The sequence below is a fragment of the Zonotrichia leucophrys genome, chromosome 4A, assembly GCF_028769735.1.
Source record: "Zonotrichia leucophrys gambelii isolate GWCS_2022_RI chromosome 4A, RI_Zleu_2.0, whole genome shotgun sequence".
Taxonomy (NCBI): domain Eukaryota; kingdom Metazoa; phylum Chordata; class Aves; order Passeriformes; family Passerellidae; genus Zonotrichia; species Zonotrichia leucophrys.
Window position 1 is genome coordinate 8,526,775 of NC_088174.1, and position 17,436 is coordinate 8,544,210.

Below are 17,436 nucleotides of genomic sequence, written 5' to 3' on the forward strand. Positions count from 1 at the left end.
CCAGGGCTTCTTGGAAGTAGACATAGATTGGCTTAGACCCAGGGCTCTTCCTAAGTGAGGGCTGGCTGGGGAAGCAGATGTACATGTGCATGGAGAGAAGATCTGAAAAACCAAACAGGGAGATCTTTCCACATCATTGCTCATAGCTGTAAAAACTGTGCTCCACAGATGGAGTCTGCTTCCTAACTGCTGTATGCTAAATACATCAATGAGAGTTGAGCTCTGGTTTTTATCAAACAGCTACCATAACAAATAGGATTTTCCAAAGTGCTGAGCATTGCTCATTACAAGTATTTACTTTTGAAAATTGTAGTCCATAAAGATACAAATAATTTATCTTCAGAGGATCTTCATCAGTGTCAGTAAGTGTAGCACACCAAGCAATAGGAAAGAAGTTTCATTACTTGGGTCTCATTATATCATGAGTGATGTCATGTTCCCAGATGCCATGCAAAATTGCTGTCACTGTTACCAAGGTTTGACTTGCCACTGCAGAGCTGTAGTGGCAGTAGAAACAGCTGAAAACAAACCAACCTCTTTCCCCTCCCAAGTTAATGTACACAATAGGAAACCCTCTGGAGATTCTTTCTGATCTGGTCATTGTGTCCTGCCCTTGTACGACATTTTTAAGAAGCAAAACCTTCTCTTTTCTTTATGTATTGGTCTGTAGGCTTCAGCTGGTCAGCAAGGACTTCCAGGCCTTAAGGGAGAAAAAGGGGATCCATCCTATGCCACAGTCAAAGGTGCCCGTGGGGACCGCGGTGCGACAGCACCCCAAGGACCTTCAGGCATCCCAGGAGCTCCGGGCAGGGATGGACTTCCAGGCTTGCCAGGCCCACCAGGCCCTCCAGTAAGTCCAGATTAACCCAGCAGCAGTGCTTCAGAACTGGAGTAAGGAGCAGAGAAAACAGCCAGGTCTGGCAAACTAGTCTTGATTAGCCCTGTGGTAAAGCTTTAAATACATCAAAAGCTCACAGTCCTGAGCACAAATTTGTCTTGGTCAGGATTAATAATTGGCATTCCAAATGCCTCTATCTAAAGATAAACTTCACTAGACCCTAATGCTGTTCTGTGTTGAGTCCTAAAAGACATAAGCATTGTAGGCATAATTATAAATTATGAAAAATCTTGAAATAGAAAAAAAAATCTTGAAATAGAAAAAAAAATCACAGCAGAATCTTATCAATTAAAAAGAAAGTAAATATCTTTCAGAATCTGGAGTATTTGCATTTTGGCAAATACAACATAAAATATTCTTTGTTATAGTCACCTAATTTTGCTGCATTTTAAAGTAAGGATGGATAATTTACAGTGGTTTCTATATATCTTTTCAGGCTCACCTGAACTTTGCACAGACCCAACCAAACTCTTACACACTTGTTAAAATTATAGTAATGGACATTCTTTCTGCATCCCTTTGACTCTGAGCTGTAATTGTCTTTGCTGTGCACAGGGTGATGGTGGGCTGGGTTTCCCAGGTGAAAAGGGTCTGCCAGGATTGCCTGGCTCCAAGGGCCATCGAGGAGAGCCTGGTTCTCCTGGTGTTGGATACCCAGGCCCTAGTGGAGTTCGTGGACCACCAGGTGACAGTGGAATGGATGGTTTTCCAGGACAAGCAGGTCTTCCAGGCCCTCCAGGTAGGTATTGCTGGCTCTGCTCTTACTTTAAAAAGAGTAAAGCTGCAAGTGAAATGGTACTCAATTTACTGCTGTGCCTGTGGCCAGGCCAGAAGATTGCATTAGGCTGAAGACTGCTCTTCAAATTAATTGAGAGTTGTTTGTGGGCTCACCTGGCCTCACATGGCAGTCACAGATTTCTCAAGTTGTCGTGTTCAGGAGGACACAGATAATGAGCAATAAATACTCAAGCAGTGCTGAAATACTAACAGTATTAGCTGGACCTACTCCCTGGCTATTGCTGGAGATCCATTTTACACCAAAGGTGGTTATGAAGAGTGATAAAATTAGGTTTTTGGAAACACCTAAATCATTGTCCAAATAGTAATTCACTGATATCTGAGGTGTCTGATTCAGTTTTCAGAAATATTACTATTATTGAAATAAGAGCTCCAGATTTTTTAAAAAGAAGAACTGGTAATGCATTGTATGAATGAACAGATGTTGATGAATAAGAGGTTGTCAAGACAATCAGGTGGGGAGTTCAGTTAAGACTTGTGCAACCAGCTCTGGGCTCTGTTTGTTTCCTGAGGTACTGTGGTTTGGCTCAGTTGGTGTGTCATTATATGCACCTAAAACATACCATAATGACAGTGATAAAGTAAATATGGGTTTGATAATACTTCATATATGATGTTTTATGCTCATTCTCAAATTTAGTTACACGGAAATTCATGTCTAAACATTTATGGAAAATGTTTTCATTACAAAATGACTGCAGAAAGCTGGTCCCAGTGTCTTGATTCCATTTAAATATAACTTTAGGTAAACAGTATTTTTTCTTTGTCACTGATGATTTTCAGTGTATTTTGCATGCTGTGTATACTTGGGCTTCTAGGTTTGTAATTCTGTCCATGTCAATAATGCAGAGCTAGTAAAGTATTTGCAGGTATAATATAGTGGCATAGATTTCTGGACTGATAAAGTGATGTTCTGAGCTCAAAACCCTTGGTAGTAAGACCACCACAGTGAGAAGAGTTGGCAGAGGAGTCTCAGAGCCAGAGGGAGGTGAGAGCAAGGCCAGGGCAGCCCCAGGAGGTTGCCAGATGTGCTGGATGGGGATAGTACCTCACACCAGTGTCATGCTGCCTTCTTGTTATGGGAGGAGATGTCCATTGTATTGATGTAGCATTAATCTCCCCCAGGGACAGTCTGCATAAGCTTTTTTTCAAGTCACTTGCTAAATGCTAAAAGCTTACTAATTCCTGGTTGTGAAAACTTACATATTTGTTCAGTAAATTTTCTCCTACAGAATCTGCTAAATTAAAGTTGCATTTTGAGATAAGTAAAAGTAAAATACTCTGTGCGTGATGTGAACTCAATTTATTCTGCAGAGTACATCACAAGCCAGCTTTTTATGAGTGCTACATGAAAGCTTTGGGAACAATGAACAGTCCTTTGTGTAGGAGAGTATTTATAGTCAGAACATGTGGGAAAGGGAGTAAGTCATTAGCCAGTTCAGTTTGCACCTCCACAGAGATGTGTAAGAAAACTTGTGAGTGCCTTTCCTCCCATACTAGGAAATAAAATGCATATATAAAAATACATAACGTCCTTTGATAACATCCACACTTTGTAGGATGTTATGTATTTTAATGCATACATTATAATACATAACATCCTACAAAGTGTGTGGGTAGAAGAAATAATCATTCTAATATTAAAGAAATTTCTAATATTCATTCATTTCTAATATTAAAGAAAAGTGTGTGGGTAGAAGAAATAATCATTCCTTATTTGTCCACATTGAAAGACCTTATTGTGAAAATGTGGAAAAGCATTTAGAGTCTATGACTTCATACCAGTTTGAAAGCAAACCAGTGAGAGATCCCAAGTCAGAACTATGATTTAATAAGAAAGTTAAGATAAAGGCAATAATACAGTATCACTGGTTTAAACTGGCAGAGTCAGGCTACAACCTTGGTGTTTCTTTGTTGTAGGTATCACCTTGCCCTGCATAGTTCCTGGAGCTTATGGGCCCCCAGGGACTCCCGGCTTTCCAGGACTGCCAGGTGGGGACACAAGATGATGTAATGCACTGACTGACTGCCAAACAGCTCTCATTTGTCAAAGAAGATAATACCTCCCAATTAGTCCTCCTCCAAGGGATAGTTATTCCAGAGGGTTAACTGGCAGAACAATGTCCTTTTTTTTCCTAAAGTGACTAGGCCTAAATCCCATGGAGGATCATATTAACTGCACCATTTTTTAGCCTTCATGTAGCCTTGAACACAAACTTTCTGCTTATATGTGGCCATAGCTTTTAGACTCTATTTAGCTTAAATTTTGTATCCAGCACCAGCTTTGCAGAAAAGATTTGATCCTGTTTTCCTGTGCTGTGTTTTTGTCTTCTGCTGTTTGTTTGTTGATATTATTAATTAATATATTTTTATCCTTAGGACCCAAAGGCAGCAAAGGCTTTTCTGGCATTCCAGGCCAACCTGGGTTACATGGGTCTAAAGGAGAGCCAGGGTCTCCAGGAATAATAGGCTTGCAAGGGGAACCTGGTAAGAGGGAAGTTGCTGGAGTTCTTTTTGTTGTCTGATCAGTGCGTACAGTACTTTATCAGAAGAGTTATCTGACCTTCCTGGCCACTTCTGCCTCACACATTCATAATGCTCCATTGAATGTTCCATTGCTCTCCTTGCAAGTGCAGACAAGTGATTGCAGCTTGGGAGAAAACAAAGGGAATATTCAGGATGTTTATCACCTGCCTGTAACACTGTATCACTGCTGGGAGAAAGGAGAACAGTCAGCAGTTTGTTTCTCCAGAGTCCATTGTCACCTACTTGGTTCCAGTCTAGGTTAGCCACAAATTTAGTGTAACATTTATTTTAAGCCCCGTGGTACTCTGGTCAAGGCACACTGTACACAGTGCTTGGACTCATTTTAGCCATAGGAATTTCTGATGGTTGTGTAAAGACCAAGAAGCAAAGATGATGAGGGTTAGGGGTTTTGTGCTTTTGCTTAACCTACCATCTAGCAAAAGCAAGCTTGGAATGCTTTATATAGCTGCAGCTGCACACTTCTACAGTATTCTTTTCTTGAACAAAAAAGGTCCAAAAAACCTAAACCTTTCAACAGCTTCATCTTTCCATCATCAATTATTGTTTCTAATTCAGTGCTGAAATATTTTGCAGCTTTTCAAGCAACTTTTTCTTTAATAGAAAATTTTTAAATGTGTATTTTATTTGAGATGCAATTGGAAGCAGTATTCAGTACTTCTGTGGAGTGACTTTTATGGGTCTTCTCTTTGAGGCTTCCCTGGGCCTCGAGGAGAGCAAGGCTCACAAGGACTTCCAGGACTGGATGGAACAGATGGTTTACCTGGGAAAATGGGTGCTCCAGGCTTAGCTGGAATAAAAGGAGCACTTGGAGATGTGTTTGGTGCTGAGAGTGGAGCTGTGGGAGAGCGTGGCCGACCTGGACTTCCAGGTGATAAAGGGCTTACAGGTGATATTGGATTTCCAGGACCAAAAGGTAAGCACTGATATTGCTTGTATCTGAGAATACCAAACTGTTTCTTTTTTTAAAGACCCTTCCTCTTTGCAATCACTTTAAGATAATGCAGCTCCTCTGAGCTGCTTATAGATGGTGATTTGCTGGTTTTCCATTAGAATCTAATGCAACTCAAAGGGTTTGATTAAAACTCATTTTAAATTTGAAGTGTGAATTTTGCTTTATTTGTTCTGTAACTTCCCATCTCTCTGTTTCCAGGGCTGGATGGAAGACCAGGCCTCCTGGGTGTTAAAGGTGCACAGGGTCAGCCAGGATATTCCGGTGTCCCTGGACTGCGGGGTCCTCCTGGCCCTGGAGGCCCTTTTGGCATTAAGGGAAAACCAGGACCCTTGGGGTCAGCTGGCCTGGCAGGAGCACCAGGTATGTGGTGTTTTCAAATGAAGACAAGGAGCTGAGCTCTGGGGTGTTGAAGTGTGGGAGAAGTTTGGCATTGCTTGGACTGAGCTCCTACCTCTGGTTAGGGATAACAGTGCAGAATTTGGGCCTGTTGACTCTGACTGCTGGGCAGTTCCTGCTGGGAAATGTTACCCCAATACTGTAGGAGGTACAGCAGAAAGATAGAAGAAAGCATCGTAAATGTCGTGAAGTTTTTAACATCTTTGCTCTTGTGTGTTGGCTGTATCATTGGCTAATCTTCATTTCCCATTTTCATGACAATTAATTTCTATTGTGTAGGGTTACTTGAAATGTGATTTAGATTGAAAAATTGTTGACTTTCTCAGGACAAGCACTTGTCTTCTCTGTCTTTCTCTTTGCTGAAGCAGAAGAGAGCTTTATTTTCCTTCACTTCAGAGGAAAAAATCCCCACCACTCGAGTATAGTGGGATCTGTAAAGCTGCACTGACTGAAGTGTTTCATAACAGTATATGAAAGATTTGAGAACCAAGCAAAGAGAGACCTGGGAATTGGTAGATAATGGTCTGGGACATAAAAGTCCTCTTCTGACATGTAGAATGTCAGTGCTGAAGCACAGTGGCAATGAATGAATGAAAGCAGTAACATAACTTGACATAAAAATTATAGAGATTTAATTTTTAAAAGTTTTAATATTAGCATTCCTTCTGCCTCTCTATTGTTTCACATTTATGGTCTGTATGCCATATTTGACTTTCCCTCGACTGTTTTTAAAAGTCTCCTATTGCTAGGATGATAAGCTCAAAATAACTAAGGTTTTCTTACAGCTGTTGTCTCCCTGAATCATTAATTTCTTTTGTAGCCTTGTTCTTCCTGTTTACATATTTTGTCTGTTTTTTCCTTCACCATGTTTCTATTCCATTTATCATCAACTCTCCATTTCTGATGTCACACTGTTTGGTTATGGGTTCTTCACATAGGCTGTCAAGGTGAGAAAATGCAGTGTAGCATAAAAGCTCATGGACTAACAACCCAGCTTTTAATGCTACAAGAATTGCATTGACCATAGGTGATACCCCTTATCATTGCTAATCAAAGCAGGAGGCAAAGAACCATTGTAATGAGAATGCTCAGACAGTAACAAAGTCTCAAGCCTATAAGGAAATTATTAATATGCAGAGATTTTAAGTGTGTGTGTCTTCTTTGTCTTCTTAAATCAGTCAGCTCTTTAATCTGCTTAAAAAATTGCTGAGTTGTTGCACAAAGCCCTGAGTATAACAGCTTGAATATTGACAGCAATTGCAACAAATGTAATTTTTCAGAAGCCACCTGAGTTTTCCTTCTCTTCATTCCTTTGGCTCTGAGCATTCTGTTTTCAATGGTTTGAGCCTTTGTTTAAAATTGTAAACGATTACAAAGCTTCAGCTAGAAACATATAGAGGCAAAATAGTGCATATGGTATTGATTTTGTGAGAGCACAATCAGCTTGTTCCTGTAGTGAGCAATTGGCTCTTGAGAAGTACAGCTCAACTCCCAAGGTGAAAAAAGAACTTGTGAAAATAAGTCTGTCTAGCTGATTGATCTCTGGTTCACCCAGATGGTGGGGTAGGGAGCAGAAGCTGGCATTAATAATGCTCCCCATTCTGTCTTGGCTGCCCTGATGATGAAGGTAAGACTGTGCATTGCAGGTCAGTGTCTGGTGGTCAGAATAAGGGGTTTCACTCTTGCCAGTTGTGTAGTGGTGTAGGCAGTAACCCTCCTTGTAGGTATTTCATGATTAGATGACTAATGCTTCTGCAGTTCTAAGCTTTATGCCTTCTAGTAGGCTGCATGTGCCATGAGGTCCATTTGTCATTAAAAACAGTGCTGTGTTTAAAGAGCTTGGGAAGCTGCCACAGGCTGTCCTAGTTCTGTGCAATATCCTGGATTGAGTTCTTTCTTTTATTGATTCAGGACCTCCTGGAGTCAAAGGTGTGGCTGGGGATGTAGGACCACAAGGCCCTGCTGGCATGAAAGGCTTCCCAGGTCTTGATGGTGCTCCAGGATCTCCTGGGGAAAGAGGATTCGTAGGGCCACCTGGGCCCTTTGGTCAGGATGGACATCCAGGTTTCTCTGGGCCAAAAGGTAGGTGTTTCAGTCCTGAGATTGCTGTGTCCACAAAAAAAATAACCTTGCTGGTGCTGATTTTAGGCCCAACTTGCTGGAATTGAATGAGTCCCCAGCTAGTGTTGGGATGCATTTGTCTTCCTGCTGAGTTACAAATTATTGACTTAATTATTGACTTAATTATCAATAATGTTCCTAAGAAAATCTATCTTAAAGGTCTTAGGTCCTTGTGGACAAAGGATTGTGTAAATCAAGACAAGAAAATTGAAGAAATGAACAGTGAATGAAATTTATAGAAAGAAGGGAGAGAATCAAGAACAAATCAAATGGGAAGGAAAAATTTACAAACTGTGTGATCTTTACGCACCAGTATAGTGGTTGGTTACCTGGAGAATAACACAAAGCAATAGAGCTGTGGAACTGCATGTTGTTCTCTTGGAAACTGATTGTGTTTGATCTGCACTGGAAGCAGGTCCAGGCTCTCAAAGGTGAACTGAGAAGTGCTGGTTGAAAGTATTGTGAGTGGAGACAGTGACAGTGCTGTGCCTGTGCCATGTGCTTGTTTAAGTACCCAGATTTGGGTGATTGGCCAGTCCCAGGCAGCCTCTCCCTGCCCCAGAGTGGGTGTACCAGGAGAGACTGATATTCCCTTTTTAATTCTCAACATTTCTATGCAGGTGAGAAGGGCTCTTCTGGCCTGCTTGGTTTCCCTGGTATGCCAGGACTGCCTGGTGTCCCTGGAGTGAATGGGTTTAAAGGAGCTCCTGGCACAGCTGGAGGAAAAGGAAGTCCAGGAGCTGTGGGACTTCAAGGTCAAAAAGGTGAGAAGCATTGAATGGCTTTTGCAGCAGAGGGACTTAGGGGGCAATTCTGAAATGTCTGTGTCTGGTATTATTCTTCTAAATATTGTAATCTTCTATTTTTCAACACTTTGGCCTGTTTACCAAAGAGTACTAATGAATTTGCATCAGGAGACATGGAAGTTCTGTTTTTCTCTGCTAGATTATTTTGCAAGAAGATTTCCTGACTTTTTATTTCTTCAGGTGACAGAGGTGATATAGGTCCACCAGGTCTTCCTGTTCTTGGGACTTCGGAACAGGCACTGCAAATCAAAGGAGACAAAGGAGATCCTGGATTAGCTGGACTCGGAGGATTCCCAGGACCCAGAGGTATTTCACAACATTGCAGTTAGTTGCCAGTATCAGTTGTTCAGTATCTGGGCTTGTTATCAGTGGAGCATGGTCTGTCCTTTTGGCAGTGCCCACAGGGTTACTGTTTTCAGTTCTGCCATTCCCATTCTAGCAAGACTTCCATATGGCAGTTCTGGATTTTGAGAAAACAGTTTTCCTTTGGAGTTCTGTTCTGTAGATCTAATGCCACTCTTTCTTCCTCTTTAGGGGAGTTTAGGGTAGCTGGTCAACTGACCCAAACGAGCTGGATGTCTGTATTATTGAATGAAATTCCACTCTTCTGTATTACCCAGGTGATAAAGGAATGCCAGGAAGCCGTGGGCAGCCTGGTCTCCCTGGTCCAGTTGGGTCACCAAGCAAAGAGAGAGGTCCTCATGGTGACCCAGGCTTCCCTGGCCCACCTGGACAACCTGGCCTGCCAGGACAGAAGGGTACACATGGTATCATGGGATTTCCAGGAATGCCAGGAGAGAGGGTAAATACCTTCTTAAGTGTCATCATCTTCTCTGGGTGCTCTTTGCAAAACCCTGTGTTCTAATTGGTACTTCTGTAGCACAGCAGTAGAACCTAGCAGGATTTTTCATTACAAAGCTTCCAGATTGTTTTTGGTTCATACCATTAAATGGAATTTTACACAGTATTTCTTCCTACACCTTTGTGTTCTGTTATTCCACATGACCCAAGGTTGGAACAGCAAGAATAAAAAGCCAAGATTAATTGTGGTTGGGTTGGTTTCTTTCAGGGTTCAGATGGCACCACAGGAACACTTGGATTCCCAGGACCTATTGGCCTTCCTGGTCCAAAGGGTAAAAACCTTTCACAGTGTATTTGGTCTTTCATTGTGCACTGTCCTAATATTAATGACACAAAGGAATCAGCAGTGTTCTGGAAGTGCCCATTGCTCTCCAGTGACTGGCTCCAAGTACAAATCCCCTTGTAAGAGGCTTCATTCAGACAAGACCCATACCAAGCATAAATACTTTATGATCCTCTGAACGTTTGGCCACAGCACTGTGTGAAATCTGTTGGACAGTGCAAGAAGCCCCCTTTTCTCTCATGTCCTTGTGTCAAAAATGCAGGGTGTTGTGGAATTACCTGGATATGTCTCTTGTGCATTTGCATGAGTGGATCTGCATCCATTGATGGTTATAAGACTCAGGTGCATCATTTGCTATTGTCTTTGTTTGCACCATGAATTTGAAATATAGCAAGATTTATTTTATTAAACAAGCCCTGGAAACTGATGTCCACAGTCAATGACAGAATGGCCTTTCCTTTCTTTTCCAGGTGAACAGGGAGAGTCTGTTGGTGTTCCTGGCACTGCTGGTCCAAAAGGAGAGAGAGGAGACCCAGGGTTTCCAGGTAAAGTAGGCCTTGGTTGCTCACTTCAAGAATACAAAATTCTAGAGATGAATCAGGTTGGCATTGCCAAATTTGGGTATTTTTGTAATCCTGAAAGTGAGATTTGAGGAGTCTGCAATCCAGGTGGGCACAAATCTGGGTGATAATGAAAATATCTGAGACCAGCCCAGTTCTAATGCTGGGTTCCTTTCACTTCTTGAGGAGTGAACTTGCACTGGCATTGGCACCCTGGGAGTCCAGCCCAGGGCCCAGGTCATGGCTGAGCAAACACCAGTGCTGCAAGCTCAGCATGCCATGTGTCTCACCCTCTTCATGCCTTCCTCCAGTCTGACTTGTTTGTTTATATCTTTGTAGGGGAGAGAGGGAGAGAAGGACTCAAGGGTGAACCAGGCTATCCAGGAAACACTGGGGTGAATGGGCCCAAAGGCAGCCCAGGAGATCTTGGCCAGGAAGGACCAGCAGGTACTGGACTGAGCACCCAAGTTCTGCAGCTCCTGTTGTGACTATGACAACCTCACCTTGATGCTTCCTGAGCCCTGTTTGGCCTCTCTCAGCTGAGGCTTAAACAAGAAGTTTGGCAAGAAAACGGGAATTTTCTTGGACAGTAGTGTAAGGTGTCACCTTGTCCTGCTGGTCAAATATGCTGAATCCTGCAATACTGAAACCCAAAGGAATCCCATTAACAAATAGAGAAGATCTCAGTTAGATACAAGCAGTAGCAGCTTCTTCACAGCTCTTTCATTGCAATGTTTTTGTCTGTTCCCTCTCTAGAGCCAAATCTGCCCACATGAATGGCTATAAGTGTCTTTGGGTTGTGGGGTAATTAGCAGGTAGATTCCCAAATGATTGTCAAGATCAAAGGTTGGAGAACAGTGAAGGTTGTTAGTGAAATGTTTTATTTGAAAAAACAATTTAATGAGTTATTTGTGTGTGACCTGTTCATGTGTTACTTAGTGGATGATGAAGAATGTCACTGCTATGATTAACAAAATCAAAAATAGTTTGATAAATGCAATGCTGATGGTGGCATAAGGAGAGATTTGGATCTGATTTTGCTTTATTTAGATAGTTATTTATTCACCTATCTTATGAGTTGAGTGCAGGAACAGAAGCTGTAAGATGGAGCTATGAGCTGTTTCAGCCTGGACATGATATGTAGTACAGGAATATTTTTCTGCTTGCTTTTAGGAATCTCTGGAAATGCTGGGCTGAGAGGAGCCCCAGGCCCACCAGGACCCCCAGGACAGCCAGGACCTGTCGGATTCCCTGGAGCTCGTGGAACAATGGGACCTAAAGGTAGATGTGCAGTCTGCAGATGGAAGGAGGATTTGGGTCAGAAAAGCAGAGTTTTGGCCAAGTGTCTTGGGCAGACAGCATGTGATGGGCCAGCTGTGGGAAAGGGCTCCCTCTTGGCAAACTTGTGCAGGCACCAGCTGCTAGGAATGAGCAGAGGAAGGGCTGGAAAGGGGGGAGCTTTCACTTGGTTTGAATCTCTAATGGGTGTTCATGAGGGTAAAACTGGGGGGAGCAGTGGGAAGAGTTTGTGTGAAGGGAATTTGTGTGAAGGAAGATTTACAGCTTTATGTACTGTACTCACTTTTGTGTTCCCAATGTCTCCTCAGGCTTTCATGGATTTCCAGGTTTAAATGGTCTGAATGGCTTGCCAGGCACAAAAGGCTCTCCTGGAACGCCAGGTAAAGGAAATGTGTGATGGAAGTGTGATAGCTAGGGAGATATGTAACTGTTCCTCCATGAGAGTAATGTTTCCCACAAAATTCCCCTATTTCACCCAGTTCTGGCTTTAATTGTGACCTAAAGAAAAACCTCAGGTTACTGAATGTGCATTAACTAACTCTCCTTCAATGCCAGTAAGAACAGGATGCAGCCTGTGGAGTTAAAAAGATTTTTTTGGTGATGGTTCTCCTTGAATTCCTGAAGGGTTGTGTCACTTCTGGAAAACGAATAGAATGAAATCATAAAACTCTTTCTAATGGATGTTTGATTTGAGCAGGGCATGCTCAATGCTTGCTTTGTATTGGACTTAGCAATGAAATGATTCTGTACTACTTTTCAGAGCCCTCCATTATATGGAGCTCAAGGAAGGCATCAATAAAATCAGAAGCTGATTTCTTTGATTTGTTTCCAGATTATGCTTTTAGGGAGCTTTTGCTGGACTTTCTCATATTTGAATCATATGAAATGGAATGCAGTTCTGTGTTGCAAACAGGGTTTTACTAAAGGAAAGAAGTGAAGAAAGATCTTAGCAAAAATACTTGTTTAGTTACAGTCATGTTGTAAAGTAGCAGCTAAAATTTATGGCAGCTGTTTTATGGATGAAAATGGATAGACTTCATGTGTCCAACTCAAACAATACCTGTGTTTTCTTTGTTTAAAACATTATCAGAAGGCAATGATTTGCAGCATATAGATCCTCCACAATTTTCCTGAGAGAGCTGCTTTTAGTGTATCCTTTTTCTAGAGTGGCATTCTGAACATCTCCCTGCAGCTTTCAGGGAGCCTCTGCCCTGCACCACTTGTGCCTGTGTTCATTCTGCTGCAGTCTGTGCACACTGAGCTCCCTCCCTGTGCTGCAGCACGAAGCCCACAAGGTTATTTAAAGACCAGAGCCTTGAGTCTGGTGTGTCCTAGTGAGAGACAAGCATACAGGCTGGCAGCAGATCCTGTCACAGGACTGCTGTGTTCCCATTCTTGTGCAAGAGCTTGTGGGGAGACCACAACAGTCATGTGCTCTTCTCTCAGCATCTCACAGATTGTTTAAATTCACTCTGCACAACCAGAGTAACACGTGAGGCACCAAGTCACCAATTCCAGCTGCTCTACTGAAAGCAGCAGAGACAGTAGTAAAGGGCTGGATTTTAAATCACCACTCATTTTGTGTCATAATTTGGCTGCTATTAGGCAATTTGAATGGGCTCTCTTACCTTTGTTAACCATGTTTAATTAGGTCTGAGTGAAGCTGGACTGAAAGGACCTGCAGGTCTCCCAGGTCCAAAGGGTGAAGAAGGCTCTCCAGGCTTGGGAAGAGGAGCTGCAGGATTCCCTGGACCAAAAGGCTCAGCAGGAGACGTGGGTAAATACTGATATTCTGAAAGCAGGATGTATTGCAGCTGAGGTTAATGGGTTGCATGGTCAGCAGAGCTACCAAAGACAGTTCCTGAAGCCACAAAGGTGGTTAGAAGCTTGACAGGCAAATGTGAAATCTGTGGTGTTGCTCTTTACTTTGAGAAACAGTTGGTTGCATGGTTCTGAAAGTATCTATATCTCTCCTGAACAGCACAATATGTGTTGTTTCTCCTCCTGTAGTGAGATGTCTCTTTGTTCTCCTTGATAGAAATGCTCCCCAGCCACTGTTTCTGTCAATGTCTGTGAAGATCCATGAAGACCTTTGGTTGTCCCTCATTTTGTATTTCTTATTCCAGGTCTCCCTGGTCCTATGGGACGGCCTGGCCTGCCAGGAACACCAGGAGTTTCTCTTCCATCTGATATAAGGGGCAGACCTGGAGATGCTGGTGTTCCAGGCACTGATGGCAGTTCAGGTGTGTGTGGTTTGGAAGCTCTGTCATGGTGGCACTGGTACCATTCAGTACCTCACAGCCTTGTTGGAGAGGCTGAGACTCCAGCCTTTCCCCACACAGAAGGAAATGCTGGGGATAGCCCCAGAATTCACTTTGCCACAGAAACAGATTTTGCCAGCGAACTCTGTTGTCTCTAGGTTTTCCAGGTGCTCCAGGACCACGAGGGCCCCCTGGCCCAGCTTCTGACCAAGGGGACACAGGCACTCCAGGTTTCCCTGGTGTTCTTGGCTTGAGAGGCATTAAGGGCGACGTGGGACCCACTGGTCCAATTGGACTCCCTGGAGCATCTGGACTGAAAGGTAACCTTGCCTTGAAAGGACCTGGGAGTGCTTTGGCAGCTGTCATGTGGCAGCAGGAATGGCTGTTGGGCGGTTGGTGCAGCCTCCTCCTTCAGGTGTAACAGCTCAATGTGATGGCTCAGTCTTTCCTTTAGGCCCCTGCAGCTTTTACCTACTGACTCCAAAAGCAGCAAAGTGGGGCCAGCTCCAGATGTTCTCAATGTGTCCCTAATTATCTTTTTCCTCTTATCTTTGTTTTTTTTCTGAGTAGAAGTGTCCACCTGCAATGTTGCTGTGCTTGTGCTCTCTGTGCAAGGGCTGGAGTTGCTGTTTCATCCCACCTGTCCTGTATGCTCAGAGGCATTAGTGTGGTGGATTTAGGTCTCAACAAGAGGCTAAGAGGATTGTAGGAGTTCAGAGATGTTGTTCTGGGCTAAGGCAGGGAGCTTGTTGATCTCTCTTTGGTCTGTAGAAAGGAGGTCAAAGAGAGCTGCACACAGGGACCCCAGGAGCAAGGTTTGAGAGGCACCACACAACTCAGAAGACAGGGCAGGATGGAGAACCTGGAGAACCACTGCCAGTTGAACAGCTGTGCTGTCTTTGTAGGCTGGCAGATCCCATCCCTCTGTGCTGTGCACAGAGATGGATTTAATAGGGTACACATTTAAAGATGTGTACTCTCCAAAGCCTGTCCCGAAGGAAGGGGAGGGGCACTTTCAATAAAGTACAGTTAGGTAGCAGTGGAAATACTTGTCTTGAGGCTCTCCAGCCATTGTGGATGTGAAACTGGGCACAGACTGCTTTGAGGGTTGTGGTCCCCTCCATCTTGGAGCCCCAGTGCTGTTGCTGCCATCAGTGGGAGCCACAGCTGTGGGTCAGAATCAGTGCTTAGGCCCAGTCTCAGCTGTGTCTTTGCAGGTGCACGAGGTGAGCCTGGCCTGATGGGGATGCCAGGTAAAGATGGGCCTCCAGGGGATCCTGGTTATGCTGGACTGAAAGGTGAAATGGGCCCTCAAGGTGAGTGCTGGAGGATTTAAAAAGCTGTTATTTATTGCTCCTGGTTTGGGCTGGGGATGATTTTAGAGCTCCCTTAATGGGCTTATTTGGGAGACTCTTGATTTCTTTTAGACTGAAACAAGTAAGAAAGAGCTTGACATACTTTTTAGAAGACACTCAGTGCTGATGCACAAAGGTGGTTCTAATTTCACATTTTTCTCCTTTGTGTCAGGATTAGCATCAAATCTGTATGGTTTCTGTGGGGTACTTACACATCCTTTGCCCATGTGCAGGTCTCCCTGGCAGACCAGGGGCTCCAGGAATAACCCCACAGCCAGAAGAAGTCACAGCCCCTCCTGGATTACCTGGTCTGCCAGGAATTGATGGTGTTCCTGGCTTTGAGGGAGACCCTGGATTCCATGGCCCAGCTGGAAAACCAGGTAAAAAGTACACTCAGATCACCAAAGTGCTGTTCTTCTGGAAGGAAAACACTACTTTATCAAATGCATCAGGAATGTTTACAGGGTTTTTTTAATTAAGGAAAGAATTCCATCAAATAATATATATAAATATAATGCTGCATTTTTAACCATATGTGATACCCAGCTGCACCTCTCAATCCTTTTACAGACAACCAGATCAGGTGGAGCCTCTTTTGGAAGTGGCTGTTTATAACCACAGCTGGTGAAGAGTGAGCTCTTGGCATGACTGCTGACATCTTATTTCCCTTCTGGAATATGACTGCAGGAGTCAGAGCCAATAGTATGAGGAAACAATGATACTAATAGTTGTATTTTATTTCAGGCCCAAAAGGTTTGCCAGGAAGATCTGGTTTGAAAGGACGTGATGGCTTACCTGGAACCCCTGGCATAGCTGGGGACCCAGGACTTCCAGGTGCCCCAGGACTACAGGGATTTCAAGGTAATCTTATGATTTGGGGAGCACAGATAAAAAGAAGCAAACAGTAGAATTGTGTTTGCTTACATCCAATTAGTTTAGGAAAACCAGAGGATTTCTATGGTATTGTGTCTGCAAGGAAGGAAATTTAATCTTCAGTGAGGAAAGTTCTGTCACATGTCCTTGTTGATGTTAAAACTGGTGTTTCTGAAGGTGCATTTCTAAATATCTTTTGGTTTTAATGTTTTGTGGATGTGGGAGGGATCTTGAAGATCTAGAGGAGTGATATGGTATTCACAGTAACCATAGCTGTGAGGCTTGAACAGGAGAGGAAAGGCACACTGTGACAAAGAAGAGAAAAATTATCAAGTGCTATAGCAGAAATGAATGAATTAGGTTTTGGTTGGTGCTTTGAGATCCTCAGAACTACTGTACTGTGAGATATACCCAACACACTGGCACCAGAGTTGTTGGGCAAAGAAAGAGAACTAAAAGAGGAAGGGAATGGGTGGGTGGTGCTGTGAAATGGCTGCATCTGGAGCTGTTCAGTCTAGTAATTCATATAACAGCCCTATAGCCTGGGCTCCTCGGTGTACAGAGTGCCATAAGCAATGCCAGGCGGGGTGCAGAGGCAGGGATGCCCCCCTGTGCCCTGGCAGTGGAGATGTTCCTGTGTCCCCAGGTGCTGTTGGGAAGCCGGGTCCCCCTGGGCTGCCGGGCATGCCGGGCCGCAGCGTGGGCGTTGGCTACACGCTGGTGAAGCACAGCCAGTCCGAGCAGGTCCCGCCCTGCCCCATCGGCATGAACAAGCTCTGGGATGGATACAGCCTCTTGTACGTGGAGGGCCAGGAGAAGGCCCACAACCAGGACCTCGGTGAGTTGGCAGAACTCTCTCAAGAATGAACAACGCAAAATTACAGTTAAAAAGCCATGGCATCATGCATGGCAGTGCAGAGGGCTGTGGTGGGGCTGGTGGCAGGTGGCTTGGCCAGATCCACACTGGGAGTGGTGCCACTGGTGCCATCCTCACCACTAAATGTTGGTGTGTATGGTTTGGAGTCTTTGGCAGATGCTTGGTATGACTGCTGCTCTGCTTCTTCCAGGCTTTGCTGGCTCATGTTTGCCTCGCTTCAGCACCATGCCTTTCATTTACTGCAACATCAATGAGGTGTGCTACTACGCCAGCCGAAACGACAAGTCCTACTGGCTCTCCACCACTGCTCCCATCCCCATGATGCCCGTGGACAGCGTCCAGATCCCACAGTACATCAGCAGGTGCTCTGTGTGTGAGGCACCTTCCCAGGCTGTGGCTGTGCACAGCCAGGACATCACCATCCCACAGTGTCCCCTGGGCTGGCGCAGCCTGTGGATAGGATACTCCTTCCTTATGGTAAGGACACTACTGCTGGTGCAAAGGCAGCTTCAAACATTTCCATCTCTCCTCTCTCATGAGGTCACTGAG

The 17,436-nt window shown here is 44.0% G+C and overlaps 1 protein-coding gene across 3 annotated transcripts in view; it reads left to right on the forward strand.

Annotated features, from left to right (window-relative positions):
* COL4A6 (collagen type IV alpha 6 chain) overlaps window positions 1–17,436 on the forward strand; it is a 107,644-nt gene that overhangs the window by 86,912 nt on the left and 3,296 nt on the right. For 2 of the 3 annotated variants that reach the window (XM_064713320.1, XM_064713321.1), the window contains 23 exons: window positions 671–850; window positions 1,454–1,637; window positions 3,617–3,688; window positions 4,076–4,183; window positions 4,935–5,156; window positions 5,394–5,555; window positions 7,503–7,673; window positions 8,333–8,476; window positions 8,699–8,824; window positions 9,139–9,320; window positions 9,588–9,651; window positions 10,133–10,207; window positions 10,562–10,669; window positions 11,396–11,503; window positions 11,830–11,901; window positions 13,173–13,298; window positions 13,648–13,764; window positions 13,941–14,102; window positions 15,000–15,098; window positions 15,371–15,517; window positions 15,882–15,998; window positions 16,657–16,848; window positions 17,078–17,364. In XM_064713320.1, coding sequence (XP_064569390.1) covers window positions 671–850; window positions 1,454–1,637; window positions 3,617–3,688; window positions 4,076–4,183; window positions 4,935–5,156; window positions 5,394–5,555; window positions 7,503–7,673; window positions 8,333–8,476; window positions 8,699–8,824; window positions 9,139–9,320; window positions 9,588–9,651; window positions 10,133–10,207; window positions 10,562–10,669; window positions 11,396–11,503; window positions 11,830–11,901; window positions 13,173–13,298; window positions 13,648–13,764; window positions 13,941–14,102; window positions 15,000–15,098; window positions 15,371–15,517; window positions 15,882–15,998; window positions 16,657–16,848; window positions 17,078–17,364 — 3,225 coding nt within the window. The remainder of the gene's footprint in view (window positions 1–670; window positions 851–1,453; window positions 1,638–3,616; window positions 3,689–4,075; window positions 4,184–4,934; window positions 5,157–5,393; window positions 5,556–7,502; window positions 7,674–8,332; window positions 8,477–8,698; window positions 8,825–9,138; window positions 9,321–9,587; window positions 9,652–10,132; window positions 10,208–10,561; window positions 10,670–11,395; window positions 11,504–11,829; window positions 11,902–13,172; window positions 13,299–13,647; window positions 13,765–13,940; window positions 14,103–14,999; window positions 15,099–15,370; window positions 15,518–15,881; window positions 15,999–16,656; window positions 16,849–17,077; window positions 17,365–17,436) is intronic. The other variant, XM_064713322.1, reaches the window with a different exon arrangement.